The following is a 21,891-nucleotide window of genomic DNA, read 5'->3' on the forward strand; positions in this document are numbered from 1 at the left end:
CCTATGTGGTACAACAAGGAGAGATTCTGAGTAAGCTTTTATTTGCCACTACTTAGTACAAATCTTCTCTCAAGAGATTTTTTCCCAGGTTAATGCTATAATCTTTAACGTTGATCTTCTTTAAAGTAGTTAGTGTTAAGATGACAATAATAATAGTAAGAAGGAGAAGGAAGACAAGGAAGGGAGCATTATTTATAGTTTGGAACAGTTAGAGAAGACTTTAAGAAGAAGAATTTGAGCCTCAATAAGTGATCCAAATTCAAATTCTGTAGTTCTTTTTTTTACCAGAACACACTATGGCTAGTAGGCAAGGACTTAAATAAAGAGTAAAACAGGATATTCTATTTATCATTCCAAGAAGTTCCAAAGCACAGATTTCTTTAACATAAGTTATTTTGCTTTTATATGGCCTACAAATTATAATAACCAACAAATTAAGATTATTCAACATGACTTATAAATATATAATAGTTGGTAATTACCATAGGTTGACAGGATTGGTACAGATGAAGAAAATGAATAAGGGACATTAGGTATTGGGGCGGTGTAACCTAGAGCATAGAACTGGAAGTACTAGGTAAAACAACTGAAAAGTTAGATTTAAAAAAACTTGAATGTCCTCACAGACATAGAATATAAACTTGTGGTTGCCAAGGGGGAAGAGGGTGGGAAGGGATAGACTGGGATTTCAAAATTGTAGAATAGATAAACAAGACTATACTATATAGCACAGGGAAATATACACAAGATCTTATGTTAGCTCACAGAGAAAAAAATGTGACAATGAATATATGTATGTTCATGTATAACTGAAAAATTGTGCTCTACACTGGAATTTGACACAACATTGTAAAATGATTATAAATCAAGAAAAAATGTTAAAAAAAAAACTTGAATGTGAAGCTAAAGAATCTACTAGACCAACCTTTCCTAAAATGTGTGATTCAGAAAACTAATTTCTAATTACAGTGATAAACTATAACATTTTAAATGTCTTAATTTTTAAGTGGTTTATGAAACACTGGCTTAAACAAAAATAAGCATATTTCTTTAATCACAAGATCTTTCCGAGTCCTTAATTTGCTAATGCACACTGCTTATTTCTTAGAGGAAGATAAGACCCAGGGACATGGACTAGGAAATAGTGCTATTGAAAATGTAGACTTAGTAAGAGCTTTTTAGAACTGGGTAATGGACATGCATTTTAGAGAATTAATCAAGATACTTTATGCATGTGTAAATATATAGAATGGATAAAGCTCTAATATTTTCTTTTATAGCAATTATCACAGTGTGCTATTATGGATTTATTTGCTTAACTGTTTATTCAACATTTATCTCCCTCACTACCCAGTAAATTCATTACAGCAAGGGCCATAGCTGTTTTACTCACTAGTGTTTCCCACCGTACAACCCAGCACCAGCACATTGTAGACATTTAATAAATATTTGCTGAATAAATAACTGTAAAAGAAAGATGTCTGGAAACAGTATACTTTCATATACTATTACTTTGGGCAGTAATACTGAGAGATGGTAAGGGTCTGAACTAGACTGACTGGTAAGGAGAGAAAGGGAAGGACATTGAATGTCTAATGTAGAAGGTAATAAAGGAGTAGTAAAAGATGGCTCCAAGGTACAGAATTAAGAGAACTAAAGCACAACTAATCAAAACAAGAAATCAAGAAGGAAATCGCAATGTTTGGTACAGAGTAGGAGCTTAGTAAATATTTTCAAGCTCTGCTTTCGACAAGTTGAGTTTTAATTAAGGATAGATAGCTTATTAGACAGTTAGAAACTAAATCAGGGATTCTGGTTTATGTTAGGAATCATTCATAGAAAGAGACTATTTGAAGTCAGTGGATGAAAATTCCTGGGAAGTATGTGTAGACGTATTGCTGCTCTTAAGAAAAGTCACTTGTCTAAAAGCAGAACTCGGAAATATTTTAAAAGCTTTTTCTTCGTGCCAGGCACCATGCTGTCCTTGATTTCTTGTTTGGATTGCTGATGTGACAATATCAGCCTTAAGGACCACAAGTGTGTTTCTCCTAATATCAGTCCATTGATCTTCATGAAGACAAACTGGTTTCCTTGTATTGATAGCAAATCAAACTGTGGATAACAATTGCAGGCTTTCAGATATTGTAATGAGAAGATGAAAACAAACCGATGAAATCTGACTGTTTTTGAAATGTGATCATTTCGACAATCAAAAAACAAACAAACAAGCCTCAGATGCTCCACTTTGAGTCCTAGAATCACCGTGTATGTTGTCTTGATAAGGAGGTTTCAGAGATGTACTTCAGGTTGGGTTAATGGTTTTAAAGATGTTTCTTGAAGTAGGACATGGAGAGAGGTTGGCAGTTTTCCACATCCCTGTGGCACACTTAGTGAAGCAAAGGTTTCTCAGTGAATAAATTAGAAGCATTTGTCATTTGAAAAATGTAGAACTGTGCCAAATAATGAGGACAGCCAGAGTGTTTATCACAAGGAATCTTGGAAAGATTGAACTTCCTTTGTCCCTTTATCTTTCCAGGGATGGAATATTAGGCAAGGATAATAGGGGCATACGTGGATCTAAAAATCTTAAGGAATGCAAAGATCGTCAAAGTTGGGCATTTTGATACATATATTCTTATTTCTTGAGTTGACTACTGCAGGCAAAATTCTCATGTGGTTGGAATTCTCTTGGGTTTAAATTATCAATAGAGAAGGATTTGAAGAATGTCACAAGATGAATCTTTTTGCTACTTCACCTGGGTTAGGCCGTGTTAGCGAGCCCTGCTCTTGAAACGCATCTGACTTAGGCAGAGTGTTAAAAGGGAGAACTGTTGACTGCAAGTTGTGCTTGTAGAAAAAAAAGGAAAATCCCCTTTAGCTATTCAATTAATTGTTGTTTATTTTTAATATGATTCAAGAGAGAAGAGAATCCATGCAGTGAGAATCCAAAAAATGATGCTTTTATCTTTGATTTCAAGGAATTTCCTGGAAGGACATTAACAGGAAAATGTGAATATTTGTTTTCCTCTTGCCTTTTTAAATCCCTTTGAAAAACTGAAAGATCCAAGGATTCCTCTTTTGGATGTTTGCTAAGGATGTGTAGTAAAATAGGACATCAGATTGCTTCTGAGTCAAAGTCCACACAAGAGGTGAAGCGAGTACCTAGCTAGCTAGTGCCACCTAGAAGGACTGCATGCTCCTGTGGTATACTAGACAATGGTCATGTTTCAGAAGGAAAGCTAGTCTATGCTTCTATATATTAGCAGTGTCACACTTACGTACTTTCTTGTATGTTGTGTTCTACTTAATTCCTGAAACACTTTCTCCATTCTACTTTACTACATTTCCCCGCTTTTGACATTAAAAAAAATTAAAATTAACTCTTATCACTAGATAAAGCAGAACAATGTTATTTCCCTCACTGCTACCCTTTCATTTTGTTCATACCTATGAAGTATTTTATGCATAAATAACTATCAAGTATGTGTGTGTGAGTGAGTGTGTGTGTGTTAGAACAATTAGTAAATTCATGTCTTGGTAAATTCTCATATGCTGATCTTTATGTAACATTGTTAATGAAATTCAGGGTCTGAAAATGGAAAAAAATGGTTAAACAATGGCTTTGGAGTAAGGAGACATGAGATCTAATCTCAACTCTATTAATTAATCTCTGTGTGACCTTCTGCATGCCATAGACTCAGTAGATCTTGATTAGTTTATTACTGAATATGAAAAATAATATATGAATGCCTATTTCTCATGAAAAAAACAAGGTGATAGATTATAAATTGTTTTGAAATTTTGCAAGAACTGTACAAATAAAATTCATTACAATCATCTTTAGCTCCCATATTCATTTACTAATGCAATTAATATTTCTTAAATATCTACCCTGAGCCAGATACTAGACAAGTTACTGGAAATATACATTGTTGAACAGGCTAAACATGATCCCTGTCCTCACAGAGGTTTCAATGTAGTGAACAAGATTGATATTGAATAAGTAATTAAAATGTGATCAAAAGTATTACAACATACAGTTGGAACATATAGAGAAGAGGGCATATAGAGCTGGAACAAATTGAATAAAGAGAGTCTATTATTGCTTCTAATCTAAATTTAAAAAAAAAAGGAAATTATCCCTATGCAAAGGCAGCCCTATATCTGAAGTCCCTAGTATAAGAAAGGTCCTGTAGTCTTAGGAATGCAAAAGAAGCTGTGAATATAAAGAGCACAGAAGTAAGAAGAGTGGTACCTGGCCAGGCTGCACAGGGGGCTGGGTGTGAGCATGGAGGGCAGCTGTCAGACCACAGGACCATATCGTACTTGTAAGCCACAGTAAAATATTTGGATTTTTGAAGGGAGAGAGGAGTCACTGAAGTATTAGCAGCAAGAGGATGACATAATAATGTTTGCATTTATCGAGGTCACTCTAACTTCACTGTGGTGAGAGGACAATAGAAAGAGAGAGACAAGTACAAATGCAAGAGATAATAGTTTTAACTAAGTTGCTGGGCAGTTGAAATGATGAACAATAGGCTTGAATCAGGATATGTTGAGGCTTTTGAAGGATTAGGACTTGGTGACTGTTGGATGTGGGAAGTGAGGGAAGGAGAGGCGTCAAGAACAATGCCAAGGTTCCTGTCTTAAAAAACTAGGTGGATGGTATTGTCATTCACTGAGACTGAAGACACAGGAGGCAGAGGAGGTTTGGACAGAACAGTAATTGCTAACACTTAGTGAATGCTTAGAACATGAAGACACAATCCTAAGTGCTTGGTATGTTCTCTGTTACTTTAGAGATGACTAAACTGATCAAGGGAAAATAACATGCTCAGTCACACAGCCAGGGAGTTGGTTCCAGAGTCCAAGTTCTTGACCCCAATGGTGGACTCCATGCCTTTGAAGAGCATCACATCAATGTTGAACATGTGATGTTTGTGATGCTCATGAAACACAAAGTGGAAATGATGAGGGAAATAAATTTGAGTAGAAATTTGAAAAAATTTACAGCCATCAATCATCAAAGTTAAATGAAAAGAGTTGGGAAAGGTGAATGAGGTTGTAAAGGGGAGAGCATACAGTTAGAAGGGCAACAAGCCTCGTGGTGGACAAACTCTAACACTACAAATCTCGGTGTTTGGTAGAGAAGACGGCACCCTCTCAAAAGACGGAAATGGAGGAACTGAAGTGGAAGGATAAATGTCAGAAGAGTGAAGTCAAGGTAGCCAAAGGAAGAGTGTTTCTGAAAGAAAAATGTAATTCTCTGCCCAATGTTCCTAATAGGTCAAGAAGAGATTAAAAGTATGAAGGAGATTAAAGAAAAACCTTTTCAAACGTGGAATTTAATCTCCCACCTTCCTTATTTGTCTATACTAACAACCACAATTCCACTAACCTAAAAAGAATTTTAAAATACATACACTCACAAAGAAAAAGAACGTTGAAGAAAAGACATCTTGAGATAAGAAATTTCAACAAAATTTAAGAAGAAAGGGAAAGAAGATGTAGTTTATATTCAGCCATATAAAAAGTACATTGTTAGCTACATTATGAAGTACACAGAAAGGGATACAAAAATTGATTTGCTCCATAGACCTCCTGAAAGTCTTGGAGTCAACGGGTACCAGACAAAGAACTGAAGAGACTTAGTACTGGAAATAGAAAAATTGACTGAAATCCTATGTACAGAACTACGTAGCTATGCCCCAGGCAGAAGACCAGAGTAGTCTTTGTCTTGCTGCCATTATCCTGCAGTGAGACCTAGCATGCATACAGAGCTTCCAATTAGCTTTTTAGAGTTTTAGTCTTCAGTATTGAAGGACAGCCAAGGATCACCAGACATTTATGGAAAACCCCTATCATGAAAGATTAAGACCAAAAGAAACAAATGGAAAGTAGAACTCAGAAAAAAATGCAAGGAGCAGAGGGTGGAGGGCACAGGACAAAAAAAGTCTATAGATAATATCTTCCAAGAGAAATGAAAATGATATGCCACCCTGAAATGCAAACACGAAAAAAGAGCATGTGTTTAGAAAGCAACAAATTTTTGGACAGTAAAAATGTTATCTGATAAAAGATAATACAGCAGATGGACTTAGAAGATGAAATTGAGAAAATCTCCCAGAAAATAAAATAAAAAGACAAAGACATGGAAATTACAAGAGAAAAAAATAATTGAATTACAGGATAATTCTAAGAGGTAGGTCCTACATTCCGCTAATCAGGATTACAGACGGAGAAATGAAAACAATGAAGAGGAAGAAATCATCAATTAAATAATAACAGAAAATTTAACATAATTGAAGGATAAGTGCTTAAATGGAAGAGTCCATCAAGTACTCAATACAATGGATTAAAAAAACACATCAAAGCACATTGTCATGAAACTTCAAAAGACTAAGATAGCAATTCTAAAATGTTCTAGCAGAGGGGAAGGTGGATGTGAAACAGAATTTTAAATAGTGATGGAGCTAGATTTCCTGAAAACAACCTTAAAAGTTAAAAAATAATAAATTACAAATGCCTTTGAATTTATAAAGAAAATTATTTCTGACCTGGAAGTATGTACCCAGCCAAACTTTCAATTGTGTCTAGGTGAAAGAAATGAAACCATGGTCATATATGTAAAGGTCTCAAAAATGTACCTACCGCAGATTCTATTTTAGTAAGTTACTGGATGTTATTGTCCACCATTGAACGTTATATTCCAGTAAGTCTAGAAAGAAAAAGACATGAGGTTGAGGAAGTAGCAATGAAACAGAAGAAAGAAATGAAAAATTCACAGAATGACAGTGAAAGGAAATTCCAGAATGTAGAATGTATATATATACATACACACACACACACACACACACACACACACACACACACACACACACACACACACACACACACATAGTCTAGAAAAGCAACCAGTCCAGACAGGAGCAGGAAGATGTGGTGCTCCTGAGGGTTTTTCCGGGGGGCACATAATGACAGATTACAGGTGTTTTACTATATCAAGAGTAAAGTCAGGAAATTGAATTAGTGAAAGTGAAAAACAAACAAAGAAGAAAAAAATAAAACAACTTATAAGGAAACAAAAAGATGTACAAGAAATAAAATGTGATTGAATTACAGTGATATTATCGTCATAGTAAAATAAATACAATTAGTTTAAAACAAAATTGCTGCTTATATTTTTGGCTGGTTAGAAGTGTGTGGGGATTTGTTGGAAGAAAGGTAAATCTCTGTTACATACCAGAAACCTGGAATGGAAAAATCAGGGGGTAGCCCTGCAATCAAGTTGTTTAGAAATTTAGGGTGAAAAAAGTTGAAAGTTATTATGTGTAGGGAGCATAAATTAGGAATGGAAGGAGTTGTGATTGAGAGATAGTCCATGAAGCAGATACCAAAGTCATCAGTGGGTTCAAGAGATGGTAAATGAGTGATGTGAAGAAGAGCAGAAAGATATTACTGCCGAGACCAGCACAGGTCCAGGGCTTTTAGAGGATGAGAGGAGAATCAATCGTTTTTAGAGAGCACGGGGGATACAATTCCACTTTCCAACCCTGAGGGTTTAAGGTGTGAGAAATCCACAGGCTCCACTTCTAAAGGCTGCTAGTGAACCACGTTTCAGTTGAGACTTCAAGGGGGAAGGGGCATTGAGGGAAAAGGGTCAGTGAAGTTAGTGACCGTGAGGTAAAAGATAATCTCAGAGCTCAGTTGGATTGAAGGAAAGCCACGGGGAAAGCTCAGCACGTAAGATGAGACAAGGGATAGAAAAGATGACCAGAAGAGCCTACTTTTTGGATCAATGAAAGGAAAAGCAGCCTTAAGCGAATAAATTGCAAAAGTCATAGTGGACAGAGGATACTCTGGCCGAATGGTTCAGGTACAGGCTTGGATATTCTCTTTTTTCTCTTCCTAGTAAAACAGTTTGCAGTGGTAGCAATAGAATGGGTGTCAAGAAATAGCCACGTGGGTCAGCACAAAAGGGTGAGTGCAAGGCAGTGACGACAACATGTGTGAACGATTGATTCCTCAGCGGTGAATCATAGACAGGATACGCACCTTAACTCATCTCTGTGGCATGACAGCTGAGGAGTCAACATGGTCACCAGTGACAAATTAAAAGCCTGGGAATTTTTCAAGACTCCCTCTCCCCACAGCCTCCCTTCCACCTCTCATTGAATCTATCACCCACGCTTTGGATTCTGCTTCTTAAATACCTTTCCGTTCCATCACTTCTCTCCATCCTCACTGCTACTATCATAGTCTAAGTCATCATCACCTGCCTTTACAACTGCAATAACCTCAACAAACAATGACTAGGTGCGTGACATTTGTCAGATATTTGCTGGATGCACTGACTGGCTGCTTACTATGTGCTAGATCCCACTGAGAGGCCAACTTACAATCAAGCCTTTCACGTAAGGTCAAGTAAAGTAACAGTTACCAACTGTGATTCAAGCTCCCAGAAATGAGAAGTGCAGGAGTTTGAGAGATAGAAAGTAATGGAGTAAAGGTCATCTTTTTAATGTTTTGAGTCAACCTTCTACAGATTATCATGTGAAAATAATTATCTGTAAGACCTGACTCATGAACCTGCCCCAAAATGTAATTGTACTAATTTCAGAAGCTAAAGGAGGAAGAAGGATGGCTTTGGGCTGAACTTTCAACATCTCAAGTATATTCTACTCATTTGGCTCCAAATATGACTTAATCTAAGCCATTTGAAAACAAAATACTGCATTATTTTTGTGAACTATCGCTTTCTGCAATAGGTTTATGCTGATAAGCAAAAAAAACCCAACAAATAAAATGCAAGATTTCACAGCATTTCATCGGTTTAACCTAGAGAAAGCTGTGCCACGTTTGTTTTCTCCTGTTAAAACCAAAGGATTCATAAAGATTCTTATTCTGATGTGAATAATCAATTCAGCTCTAATCTGTAGCTCCAATAAAGTGTAGCTTCATGAAAACAGGGACTTTGTTCAATTCACCACTCTCTCCCCAGTACCTAGTTCAATCAAATTTGAGTCAGGAAGAGGACATGATAAACCTTATAGGTGAAACTTGAATATTTTTGCAGAAATCAAAGAAGGTATGTTTCTTCCGGCAAATTCTGGAAGTTTCTATTCTGCACTGCAATTTGTGTAAAATTGAAAAAATCACAGATCTGTTACAAGTGCTAGCGTAAGCATTGCACTGAGTGAGAATTGTATTCTGGCCCAGTTCTGCCATTCCAAAACTGTGTGATAAGTCTCTGAATCTTTCTGAATCCATTTCTTTATTTGTTAAATGGGAATGAAAATCTATCTTCCAGACCTGACAGGACTGTTTAAGGATTAAGTGATATAATGCATGTGCATGTCCTACGTAAATTTTGAAGCATTATGTAGTTATAAAATACATAGCAGAATTAAGTTTATAACTTTTACATATTATAAAATGACTTTCAAAAGCAGTTGGTTAAACGCTTGTGGTTTTTTTCCTGTTTTTCTCTAGTGCAGTGCCTGGAGATGACCACCAAACGGAAGATCATCGGCCGTCTGGTGCCGTGCCGATGTTTCCGAGGTGAAGAAGAAATCATCTCAGTTTTAGATTACTCCCACTGCAGCCTTCAGCAGGTGCCAAAGGAGGTCTTTAATTTTGAACGGACCTTAGAGGAGCTTTACCTAGATGCCAATCAAATTGAAGAGCTACCAAAGGTAATTTTTGACAACCTATCGATTTCAAAGGCTCAGTATAATGGTAATGCTATCTAGGTAACTGATAAATCATTCAAATTAATAGAATTTTTCCCATGATACTCATTGCCTTTTAATGCCACTTTATTTGTAACTTCATGTGATATAGTAATAACCAATTGAACTCCACAGAAATCATCCTTTTATGGATTATGCCTTGTTATTTTAAGATGGACTCCCAAGAAAATATAGATTGGTGGGTTGAGATCAATAGTTTCTGCTTAGGAAAGAAAGGGGAAATATAGTACTCTCTATTCTAGAACTGAAAATTTGTGTGTTGTATGTTAAGTTGACATTGTTTTAAAAGCTTGAATGATATGTTATAAGTCTAAGAAATACTTTTACACACGCACGAACACACAGAGAGTTAATGCTATTATGAGAAGCATGCTGTTGTTTCTGGAATTTGGAATCTTTGATTGTTACAAACATCACTGAGTTTATATGGCATCCAACCAATAAATATAGCTAAAATTTTTAATATCAAACTTTACACACATGTACATGCACACTGCCATTGTGACACTGTGCTATGCAAAGAAAATGCCTCTGGTGACCAGAAAAGATTGGATGGTAAGAGATTAGCTAAAGCAAACCAAGGCCACAAGCAGAAGGTTCAAAATCTAAACCACTGGATCCTAATGATCACCTAAATGAGTGACTCAGATTAAGTAGTTGGCATGGCATTTACCTGTGAAAGATTTACGTAATGGCTCAGAGGGAAAAAATGTCATTTCCATCACTTATGCTAAAAATGCATATTAAATATCCAGGAACCAGAAAAGGAATCTTTCATAATTAAAAACTAATTTAATTATCAAAATTTGAATAAAATGTTCTGATCAACGGAAATTATGAATAATTGTTTTCATTTAGGATGATGAATTACAGTGTTTATATAACACTTCAGAGACTAATTCAATCTGTGTTGCTTAATTTTCTGTAGTAAAAGGTAAATATACAAAACAACATGCCTTGCACACAGTAGTCGAAGTCCACACAGCTTATAATTTAGTACTGCTTTGCTTGTCATTTGGAATTGGGAATTTAACATTATAGACAGAGTAATAGACCACCACAGGTGTATACTATATATGAAGTAGTGTAGGAAGAGAAATGTGAAAAAAACGATGAAAAAACCTGCAGAGAAACATCTTGAAATTGAAGAGGAACAGAGGAACATTAAAAAAAAAAAGAGAGAATAGAAGTAATTTTGGAAAAGCCAGTATGTGACCAAAATTGAAAGGCACAGACAGTGAATTTGGTAGACGAGGTCAATTTAGCTATATGTAAAAGAGGATGGAACTAAATTTGAGTGCCATACTTAAACGTTTTCTCCATTTAAAACTATCGAGAAATACTTTAGAGATTAAGAACCTAAGTTTTGGATTAGACGAACCTGGGATTGGATCCTAGCACTGCTGATTAGTTGGGAAGTTATTTTACTTTCTGAATGCTTCAGTTTCTTCTTTAGCAAAACTGGGAAAATAACAGCACTACCTCCATGGTTAGACAGATGGTAGATAGATAGATAGACAGACAGACAGACAGATAGATAATATATACATACATACGTACATAAATACATACATACATACATACATAGATGGATATATAGGGTATTTGTTGAGATATGCCTATGCAGCCCCTGGAATAAAAAAATACTCAATAATTGGTATATATCGTTCTCCTATCACAGATGAAGGAAAATTTCCATGTTAATTACCCTGGGTAAAACAGTAAGATTTTGTAACCTTTTGAGGTAGTTTCTGGTTATTGACTCTCCAGCAAAAAATGTGTGGCATAGCTTCACTTCTGACTGAAGTCTCCAAAGACAGTTTCTAGGAAAAAACAGTCTTCTGCCCATAATGGGTGATGGGTTATTGACCCTAACAGCTACACCAGCACACTTACGATAGATAATACCAACACTTCCCCAGAGCATTTCCTTGAGTCACAGAATCACGTTCCTAGATCCTTTTTGAGTAAATACAACTTCAGAAATTGATTTATTTAGCCCTCAATTATTATAATAAACAAGTCAAGGCCAGAAAACTTAATTAACTTCTCTTCGGCCACATGGGATGTTAAATTCTTATCCAAAAACCATTACCAAAACTATTACCAAAGACTATGTATTTGGATAGAATGGATTATATACTAGTAACAAGTCAAAAGTTCAGTGGACAACTGAAGTTTTGCTTTGAGCCCTGTGAGCGTTGGCAGGAACCACTGTTCTGCAGGAACCTGTAAATAATAACTGGTCCACACAGGGTAGAAATGCCTACTTATTATTTCTCTTACAACAGTCATCCAACCTCTTCACGAAACTTTATCTTGCTGGAAGAAGTCACTCACTTAAGAAGCAGACCATTGTATTATCAGAAAATTCTGGTTGTTAGAAAGTTCTGTGATATGTTAATGGTGTATATCCATACACCTATCTGTTCATCTGCCGCTTGGCTGGGCACTCAGAGTGCTAGAAGGATTATTAACGCATGCCTTCTCTGGACAAGGAAGTATGCTTCTGGCATTCATACACTTGGCCTTAGAGCTCTTTTTCCCATGACAAGTTTCCAAGTTTCTTTGACCATTTTTTCAAGGACATGCTTTCCAGATGCTTCCTTATTATATCCAATGTAGAATATTGTTAGTAAGCTAAGAAGTGCTGCGGGAGAAAAAAAGCCTCCATATCTAAAGTTGTTTCTCCTGGGAAGAAAACAGACATTGGGAAGCCAGGTCCAGGCGAGGGCTACAGTAAAACAATTGCATGGTGCTCACCACTCCGTGTTGGCCACTCATGCAGGACTTTATAGCTGAAACATTGATCATCTGATATAAAACAGACATGAATTTATCAAAGAGGGATATTTTAGATGGAGGAAAATTTTGTGATGGCTTGGATCCAGTCACTGGCCATGAAATAGAAGAAATCCTCTCTGACTTTTAACAAAATAAATGAGCAAGAAAAATGCACCTGAATCATCCCTGCAGCCAGCAGGTAAAATAGAGCTCCAAGTTAATGACCGGCAAATGGGTTCTGACAACTATGTGGGAGCTGTTTGTGCTAATCCTATGCATAAAAGCCAAGCAAGCTCTCTGCTCAGAGCCTTGGTCCCTCCTCTTTCCTTGGCCAGCACTGCTTTTCCACACAGCCTGCTGCTTCATTTCTCTCAGGTCGCCACTCAAATATCATCTTACCAGAGAAGCTTTACTCATTATCTTCTACAAAATAACAATGCCCTCCAGCACCGCCACTTATTCTCCCCAACAAAATTTTAAACAGGCTTAATTATGTCTCTAGAAGGTTTCTAGGGCAATCCAATTGTGTTAACCAGTAGCAATATACGGCTTAAATATTTTATTGTTGTTATAAATTATCAGCATAACTCTGATACAGTGTATTATTATTTTGCAAAGAGTAAGACCTTTGACAGTGGTCAGAGGTGAGGAAAAACAGGAAATGTTGGTACCTGTCTGCATAGAATGTTCTCATTTAATTTGGTTTTTTTCCCCTTAATTTCTGATGTAGATTCTGGGGGTTGAAGTGAGGTGAAATAATTTTTGTGGCTCCTTCATAATCCACTACCCAATACAGTACACTGTGCGTGCTTTTTCTTCCTCTCAAACCCTAAGTACTTTATCCATACAAATTAGAGCTTCCACATAATATTTTCTCAGATTAAGGAATGTGCTCGCTGACTCTAGAAGCAGTGAATGAGGGAATGTCAAAGAACACACTTTCACACGTGTGACAGCAGCAGGGTAGCCCTCTAAAATTCCTTTCGAACTTAACTTTTTGTGATTCCCTCATGTGAGGTACAGTTTAAATAGATAAAAATGATAAGCAATAGAAGGAAGTATCCTGACAATCAGAGAAGTGAGTATAGTTGCTGGTTATTATCACAGAAGTTCTACAGTAAGTATAAGGAGCTCTGAAGAGAGAGGACCTAGGCTTCGCAGAAGTTCTGGCACAGATTAGTCATGTGGCTTCAGACACATTGTTTAACCCCTTCGAACCTTAGCTTCTTCATCTGCATTAGATGCTAACAAATTTGATTCTGCCGATCTCCTAGGACTGCAATGAGGGCCAAATAATATAAAGTATGTGAAATCACTATAAATACAATAAGGTGATATATGGCTCTTGAGCTGAGAAATGGCTTATTTTGATAAGAAAGGGCATATGTTTAATGAAGTTGATTTGCTTATTTAATATAAATTTAGACAAATATAATACTACAATAACAAACAAATTTTAATTGGTAAACAAATGGCTATGCATTTACTATTTAATATGGATGTACAATTGTGTCAGTTTTTGTTCTTGTTTTTGTTTTTTATTATCGGCCATAAAAAACAATGGGTCATTTTAGGTAAAGATGAACAGTTATTGGAAATAGATCTTGGGCACAAAATTAATAGAAGCCTGAAGAACGTTGCATGAAAAATTGGTAGGAACCAAGAGAGCTCTGGATTGCTACGCAGAATTCACAGTACAAATATAGTTCACACTGCTGCTCTTGTAACAAATGTACCTCCAAATACCCCCATGTAACCATGACATTTGTTCAAGTTTCAAATTCCAGATAGCTCCCAAAATATTATACAATGAAGGATGCCCTTAAAAAGAAGGTTGAGATTCTAGTGGAAAAAGGGGGAGGGGTAAGCAAAAAAAAGTGTCCTCCAATATCCTACATATCATATAACTGCAATTTTATTGATCCATCTTTTAATTCAATATTATCTGCTACTTAGGATTTGGGACCCTGAAGCTAAGTTTTTCCTTATACTTTTAAATAAAATTGTTTGAAATCAAGGGCACTTGTTTATTTTGTGCAAAGTCTAGTGACATCAAAAGAGCCAGAGAAGAAATATTTTAGGGGGACAAATTCTGAGATGCTTGTTCATAATTATGATTTCAGTTTATCAAAATTTGAATGATCATTGATTATTTTTTTCTTCTACTCAAGAGAAATCTTTCAAAGTGAAAGAAACTACTTGTATCACTATTGTTGCTGATTAAACGATTGTTATGTTTGAAAAATATGAAAAGCTTTGCTCTAGATTAAACATGGCCTAAATTTGCAAATATAGAACATAAAAGCTGACACTTGTTTAATGAAGTTACCTAGTTTTTTAAAAGTTCACATTAACAGACAACTCCTTAAGCATCTGTCTTGCATGAACAAATTGTCTGCAACCTTGGCATTTTATGTGAGTAGCCCCACATCTATCTATGGAGGGCTGTCCTAAGATCCTGGGTTTAAATAGAGATGACCTTTTCCAACTCACTCACTTCCTCAAAGATACTCAATGTGCACAGTGTGCATTCTTCTGTCCTCCACGCCAAAGGTATAGCGTTTATCTGAATATAATAAAACATATTCAAAGTAAAACTGTTGCATGAGTGCTGCATAAATGATCAAAATTTGACTGTTTAATCTCTTGCCTAAAGCATCTTTCTCCAAGTCTGTTCTTTTATTGTAATTACTTTGAAATTCAAATACATAGTTTTATTTTCAATAAATAAATAATGTAGATGGAATCTCTAGGGGCCTAAGGCAGAGTAAGATGAAGATGAAGGGCAAATTTGTAAAAAAAAAAAAAAAAAAAAAAAAAAAAAGAAGAAGAAGAAGAAAAGAAAAAAGTTTATATGTGGAAAAATTTAGATAATTTTTTCTTACTCAGATTTTTATTTTTGTTTAAAATGTTTTATTGTTTCAAAAATTTTTAGTATTAACAACTCCCTATTACTTGCATCAGTGAGAAACTGGGGCTCCTCTAGTACCTCAGTTTTTGAACTGTTTTATCTTCCAGCTGAAGACTTACTCATTCCATCATTTATTGCTAACCTTTACCCAAGTATCACATCTCATAGAAATTCCAATGAGGTTGAAAACCCATTTGCTGACTTCTACCAACAACTTTTGGGAAATGAAATAAAAAACACATTTTAGGTAAAATATATCTATTGCTTTGTTCATTCATTCAGCAAACATCTCTTGAGTACCAATTATGTGCAGACAACTGCTCTAGGAGCCAGAAACGTATTCCTCAGCAAGACCAACAAGTTCCTTTTTTCACAAAACCTAGGTTGCTGTAAAAAGAGAATGAAAGTAATTCTTAAAAGAAAATATTAGGTAACGGCAAGTACCTTGATGAAAATAAAGCAGGGAAATTTCTGAGAAACTACTTTAGGTTGAAAGGACAGTAAATGCCTCTCTAAGGAGTGACCCTTTACGTTGAGTTGACTGGGAGGAGTCAACCATGTAGCTCTTGAGAAAGAGCATTCCAGACAGAGGGAATACTCTAGGGTAGGAATGTGTGTGGTATGTTCAAGGAACAGAAGGAAAGTGGGTGTGTAAAGCAGTACAAGATTCAGTAGGAGGTATATATAGACAGTGGGGCTAAACCCAGTCAGTTTAAGTAAGCCAGGGAAGGCCTTAAGATTTTATCCTAAGTGGGGTAGGGACTGCTGAAGAATTTCTTTTTCAATAGTAATATTAAATAACTTCTATCTTTTAAAAATACTACTTTGGCTGAAGTGTTGGGAACACATCGTGGTAAGTCAAGAGTGGACGCAAGGATATTACAGGCTACGGTAGATACTTAAGTGAGAAGCTGGTGGTCTTAACTACATTGGTAGTGGTGAAGACAAAGAGAAGCATTTCAGATTATGCTCTGTAGGTAAAGTTAATAGGATTTGCTAATGGAATGGAGATAGGAGAGATTTAGAAAGAGTTGCTATTGATAAATTAGGGAAGCAAGAAAAGAAAGAGTTGCTATGGATTCTAGAGGAAAACATGCTGTTGTCATGGAAGCTAAGAACAGAAGGAGTTTCAAGATCAGAGAGTGATAAACTAAGAGACTGACTTAGATAATGGAAGAGGGACTGTTTATTTGCTAGTATAGAAGTAATTGCTGACCTTGGTAAGAGTGGTAGGGTGGAAACCCAATGAAGTGGACTGAAGAGACCATGGTGGATATATACAGGATATATACATCTCTCTTAAGAGATTTTGTTGTGAGGGAAGGCAGAGAAATGAGAGAAGCTAGAGAGAAGTTTGAGGTCAAGATGAGGTTTTGTTTATTTGTTTTTTAAGACCAGTGACATTGAAGCACATTTATGCACTAGAGAATATAAATTAGAAGAAAGGGGGAGAAACTAAATGAAGGAAACTGATGGAATAATTATAGGAGCAAAGTCCTATAAGCAAGAAGACATGGGATTCACAGAAGGCATGAAGGGGTCACCTTTGAGAGGAACAGGCACACTTTATCTATTTTAATAAAACAGAAGAAAGAAAATACGGGTACAGATGATGGTAATTGGTAGGACTTCAGGGACATGATGGGTATTGAAATTCAGTTCAAAGGATAGAAGTCTCAGTGTGCTAAAGAAATACTGGTATCAGTGAGCCGAGAAGATGGGAAGTGGCAATCTTGCCGTGAGCTGAGAGGGAGAATGGGGTGCAATGAAGCCTAGGATTCTAGAGGAATGTAATTTACAAAAAAGAATTAAGGGTCTTAAATGTATACATTAGCTATATTTTGTTATGTTTTTCTTGAAATGGCAGGTAGTTGTCCATAGAACAACTCTGACAAATAGGTGTTGGCATTCTCATTTTATCTGTCTTTTATTAAGAGCGAGGTAATTAATGGAGGCATGGGGATTGAACCTAGGACTTCGTGTGCTAAGCATGTGCTCAAACACTGAGCTACACCCTCCCCTTATCCTTATTTTAAACCCAAGGACACTGAAGCACAAAAGTTAAAGGAATTCACCGAAGGTTATACTGCTAGAAAACAGTGAAGTCCTTGGAATACACAGGCCCACGTTACTCAGAATTCCACATACTTCCCACTTTACTAATCTGAAGGAAGACCTTCTAGCATTTAACATTTGACTAGACTGGAGGATAAACAAAGAGGAGGAATCAAGGATGATAAAATTTTCATCCTAGACAACTGGGAAAATGGTACTATTAAAACTATTTTGAAAATGTCTATTGTATATAAAAATATGACACAATCTGTTTTAGGTACAAACTGAGCTATTAGCTGAGCATTCTCATAAAGACACCAAAAGACACTGAGAGATCTGAAACTGAACGTCGTCAGAGCAGGGCTGGCAATGCAAACCTATCTTTCACCCAGAGAGCAGAAACAAACAGGCATGTTCTGCTTGGCTTATCTATTTTTTTTAAAATTATAGACAACTTGTAAAATATTAGCTTTTTACGAATAAAAAAAAAAGTCTATTTAAAATAAAAGGAAGGTCAGAAAGTCTGGTGGTGTCCATATGCCCAATTGGTAACAATTAGGTGGAACTTAGTGTCTAGTATCACTCGGCTATTTTGATGGAGCAGATCTAGTTTGTTACAGATCCCACCCAGACTGCCACCCAACATGGAAGTTGCCCACTTAGCTCCTGTAGGAAATTGAGTTTGCAACCTAGTATGTATATTCATTAATTCCTTCATGAAAAAATAATTGTTTACTATGTGTCAGATACTTGATAATTGGAAAAATAGCAATTGAACAGACTTCAGCAAGAAAGACAGACATTGAACAAGAAAGTGCATCAAGTATGCTGTCCATTATGATGGGTGGGGAAACACTGAGTGCTTTGGAAACATTCAGCGGCATGTTCTCCCTGAGGAATATCATTGAAACTAAGACAGATAAGTAAGAAATTGGAAGTTAGGTATTGCTTAAATACATAATGCAAAAGAGAAAATGAAGGAAATGAGGCTGGAGAGATTATCAAGGCCTTCCTTTAGATAGAGAGTTTGAATTTTATACTGAAATATATGGAAATTCATATAAAGGCTTATCTGAATAGCAGCAAGAGCAGATACGTATTTTAGAAAGATAGTTCTAGCTGCACTAAGTCATAAAAGGTTAAACCCAGAAGCAAGGAGACCAGTTAGGCAGAGCTTCCAGAAATCTGTGAGAAGTGATGATGGCCTGAAGATTACACAAAGGACACAGAATGGAAAGGATTTGAGGAGGCAAAATTTATTTTGGATTTGTCAAAATTGATTGTATTTGTCATCTGTTTGATATCTTGATTTCTGGGCAAGGAGCAAAATGTGTTACAGGTGACTCCCAGGTTTCTACTAGAGGATGCAGGATTAAGCCAAAAATAGGAAGGTATGGGACCTGGAAACCGGAGCTCAATTCAGGGGAGTAGCTGATGAGTATCTATGGAGGCCATATGTACATCACAGAGAGAGAGCAATCTGCCCAGACTGGAGCTGGCTGTATTGGGTGCAGGAGTGAGGTCCTCCAGAATAAAACATGGCCTTAGCAAAATCTGACGTGCTTTAGCATTTTGAAATATAACTGTTGGGCATTTGACAGAGCTGTTTGAGTGAAGAATATATGCATAGAAAACCAAGCAAGTAAAAAGTGAAGCAACTTCGAAGAAAAAAAAAATTTATGAGAGAAAAAAAAAAAACCCCACAAACAAATACTACTGATTTAACCAAAAATTTGGATGTAAGTATTTTGGGAAGATGAGGAAAAAGGAAGAGTGATAGTGGTTGTGGTGGTACAAAGTGATACGACTTTTCATCTGTAATAATATGAAATAAAGAGATGATATCCATCTATAATTGATAAACAAAAAGTAAAGATGCATGTGTACTCTTTAGAAATATAGAAGAATGCAAGAAATAATAGCTTAAAAAAGTTTAAAGCAGCTATCTTTAGAAGAGGGATGATGAGATGCAAATAAGGGAACAATGAATTGATACAATGCTTTTATAGAAATAAAAATTAATTAAAAAAATTAAAACAGAGAGAATTGAGCTGGAAGAGAAAAAAAGCATCAGGGGTTAACCTTTTGGTAGACTGGACCAAAGGACCTATGGTACTTTCTTTTGAAAATGATCCACAACACTAATAAATGTAAATGATGCTCAAATAAATTGTATCATTTGAGCAAATTAAATGACATAAAAGTGAAAATGTAAATTTATAAAGGAGGGCCTATCTATTATTTTCAGTAGTTCTTATAATAGTTAATTGATTATTACAGGTTTTAGTGTTATTTGATTCCCAGCTCAATCCTTAGTATATGAAGCAGTTCTAAGTCAGAGACAGCATTCCTACTAATGCAGCAATTTGGACTCACTTCTAGGATGAAATCAACCTTTAGGAAACTGATGGAAGATTATTTCTCTGGAGTATTTTTTTAAGTGGGTTTTTTTAAAACTTGCTTCTTTTTTTTTAAATTTACTTGGTTTTCTATATATCTATACTCTAAATTATACTCTAATTTCTCTAAAGTACATATTAGCTTTAGAATAATTTTGTGATACAATTCTTGACCAGGGACTTCTGGGAGTCAGGCTATTCTCAGCTTGTTATAGAAACATGAAATTATGTCAGTGTGAGTACAAGGCTGACCTTCCACAGAACTGGCCTATGGTCATATGTAAAAATCACCATGAGAACATTTGCTTCCAAAAATTAGTACAGATATGTGAGCTCCTGGGTTAGTGTCTGGTATAGCATACATGTGGTACATTTTTCTAGAATGATAATTAACACTTCTAAGAGAGAATCGTGAATATGTTATGGAATCAAATACAAAATTTATCTAAATTATAAAGACAAAAAATCATGTTGGCTGCATTCTGTTGGTGGAAGTCCTGTAGTAGACATTTAAGAGGCTCTTAAGTAGACTCCATAGTTAGGGGACAGCTCCTCAGGTGCTGAGAGATGTTGGGAAAAAGAGAAGCAAAGGATATGAATAATATAAGCCCACACTTTTGGCCTTCTAGGTGGTATTTAACTTTGAAGGCCAGCTCCAGAATTCCACTAGAGCTCACAGTTGTTGAGAGGGAGAGCATTCAGAAGTGAAGCATTTGGTGTGGTGGAAAGCAGAAGAGCTTTAGAATCAGGCAGATTTGAATTTGAATTTGCCTTTGGGGAAGGTTTTCAATCTTGGTGCCCCCCCCCCATCTTAGAGATACCACCTACCTTGTCGAATTGTTTGACCTATATCTTATTTTTATCATCTATCGATCTTCTAATTTTTCTTCATTGATACAGATTAAATAAGATAATGTGTGTGAAGTGTGGGTATGGGGACTTCAGTAAGTGGTGGCCATTTTTATGAGCTGCAGTACCATAAAGAACATCCCGAAGGTGACTTTCTTCTATAAAATGAGAAATGATAGCCCCCCTTTACAGAAAGGAAGTTATTTTCTTTTCTGAATTAATAGTGATATAAAAAAAAGAGGAAATCTTTTGCAGATATGTATTCTTCCAAAGTTTATATAAAAATTATTTTTTAACAAAATCCTAGAGATATTTAGTCTTTCTATATAAAGAGACAGTTTGCTGTTTCTGTAATGAACCCAAAAGAGCAGTAAATGAGTTTAGTCTTGACCAGAGATTAGAGAAAATACCAATATTCTCCCTCTCTCTTTAGAACCTTTTTATTCCTTCTCGATTCCCTGGTAACGATGTAGCGTTGCTGTTGATTTTTCATCTTGGCATGTGTGTGTGTATGTGTGCATGCTATTTGATTGCCCAGAGAGTTAAGTTTTCTGTTTTCTTTAAATTTTAAGGGGATGAATTAAAGGTTTGTTCTCCTTTCTTGAGGTTGCAATAAAGGTTAGTTGTGTTGCATGTAACTGCCATGGCTTTCAATTGTCTCTTTTCTATGTGTCAGTGGCCTTTAATAGGAATAAAGGTTCTCGTTCTTTGTCCTAAGTAATTAAGAATTGACTACATAAATGCTTGTATATACGTTCACCACATGAACTTAGCCATGCACATTAATGATGGCTGCCTCTGTCGCTGGCAGTGAAGCACTGCCAGCCAGCCACCTGCAGAGGAGCTCTCTCAGGAGAGATGGAGCCCAGCCAAGGCCATCGGGGCAGGGCGTGGAGGATGCCAACAGACAGAAGTCGGAGCAGAGTCAAGGGAACTGAGGGAGTGAAGGCTTCTAAGGAGGGAGTGATGACATTGTCAAATGGAATAGGGAGTCCAAGTGAGGCCAAAACTAGATAATTCATTAAATGGGGCGATCAAGTTTCATCTGTGACTCACAGTAACAAGTTCCGGGAGAGCTTCTCGATCTTTCCCTTTTCTTTAGGTTATCACGCTCATCTGTTCTCATGTTCTCAGCCACCGC

The 21,891-nt window shown here is 36.3% G+C and overlaps 1 protein-coding gene across 1 annotated transcript in view; it reads left to right on the forward strand.

Moving 5' to 3' along the window:
• The window catches only part of LRRC7 (leucine rich repeat containing 7), a 414,541-nt gene that overhangs the window by 146,427 nt on the left and 246,223 nt on the right, over positions 1-21,891 (forward strand). Inside the window, 1 exon segment of the mRNA XM_006191023.3 lies at positions 9,493-9,695. Coding sequence (XP_006191085.3) covers positions 9,493-9,695 — 203 coding nt within the window.

Source organism: Camelus ferus, chromosome 13 (genome assembly GCF_009834535.1).
Source record: "Camelus ferus isolate YT-003-E chromosome 13, BCGSAC_Cfer_1.0, whole genome shotgun sequence".
Taxonomy (NCBI): domain Eukaryota; kingdom Metazoa; phylum Chordata; class Mammalia; order Artiodactyla; family Camelidae; genus Camelus; species Camelus ferus.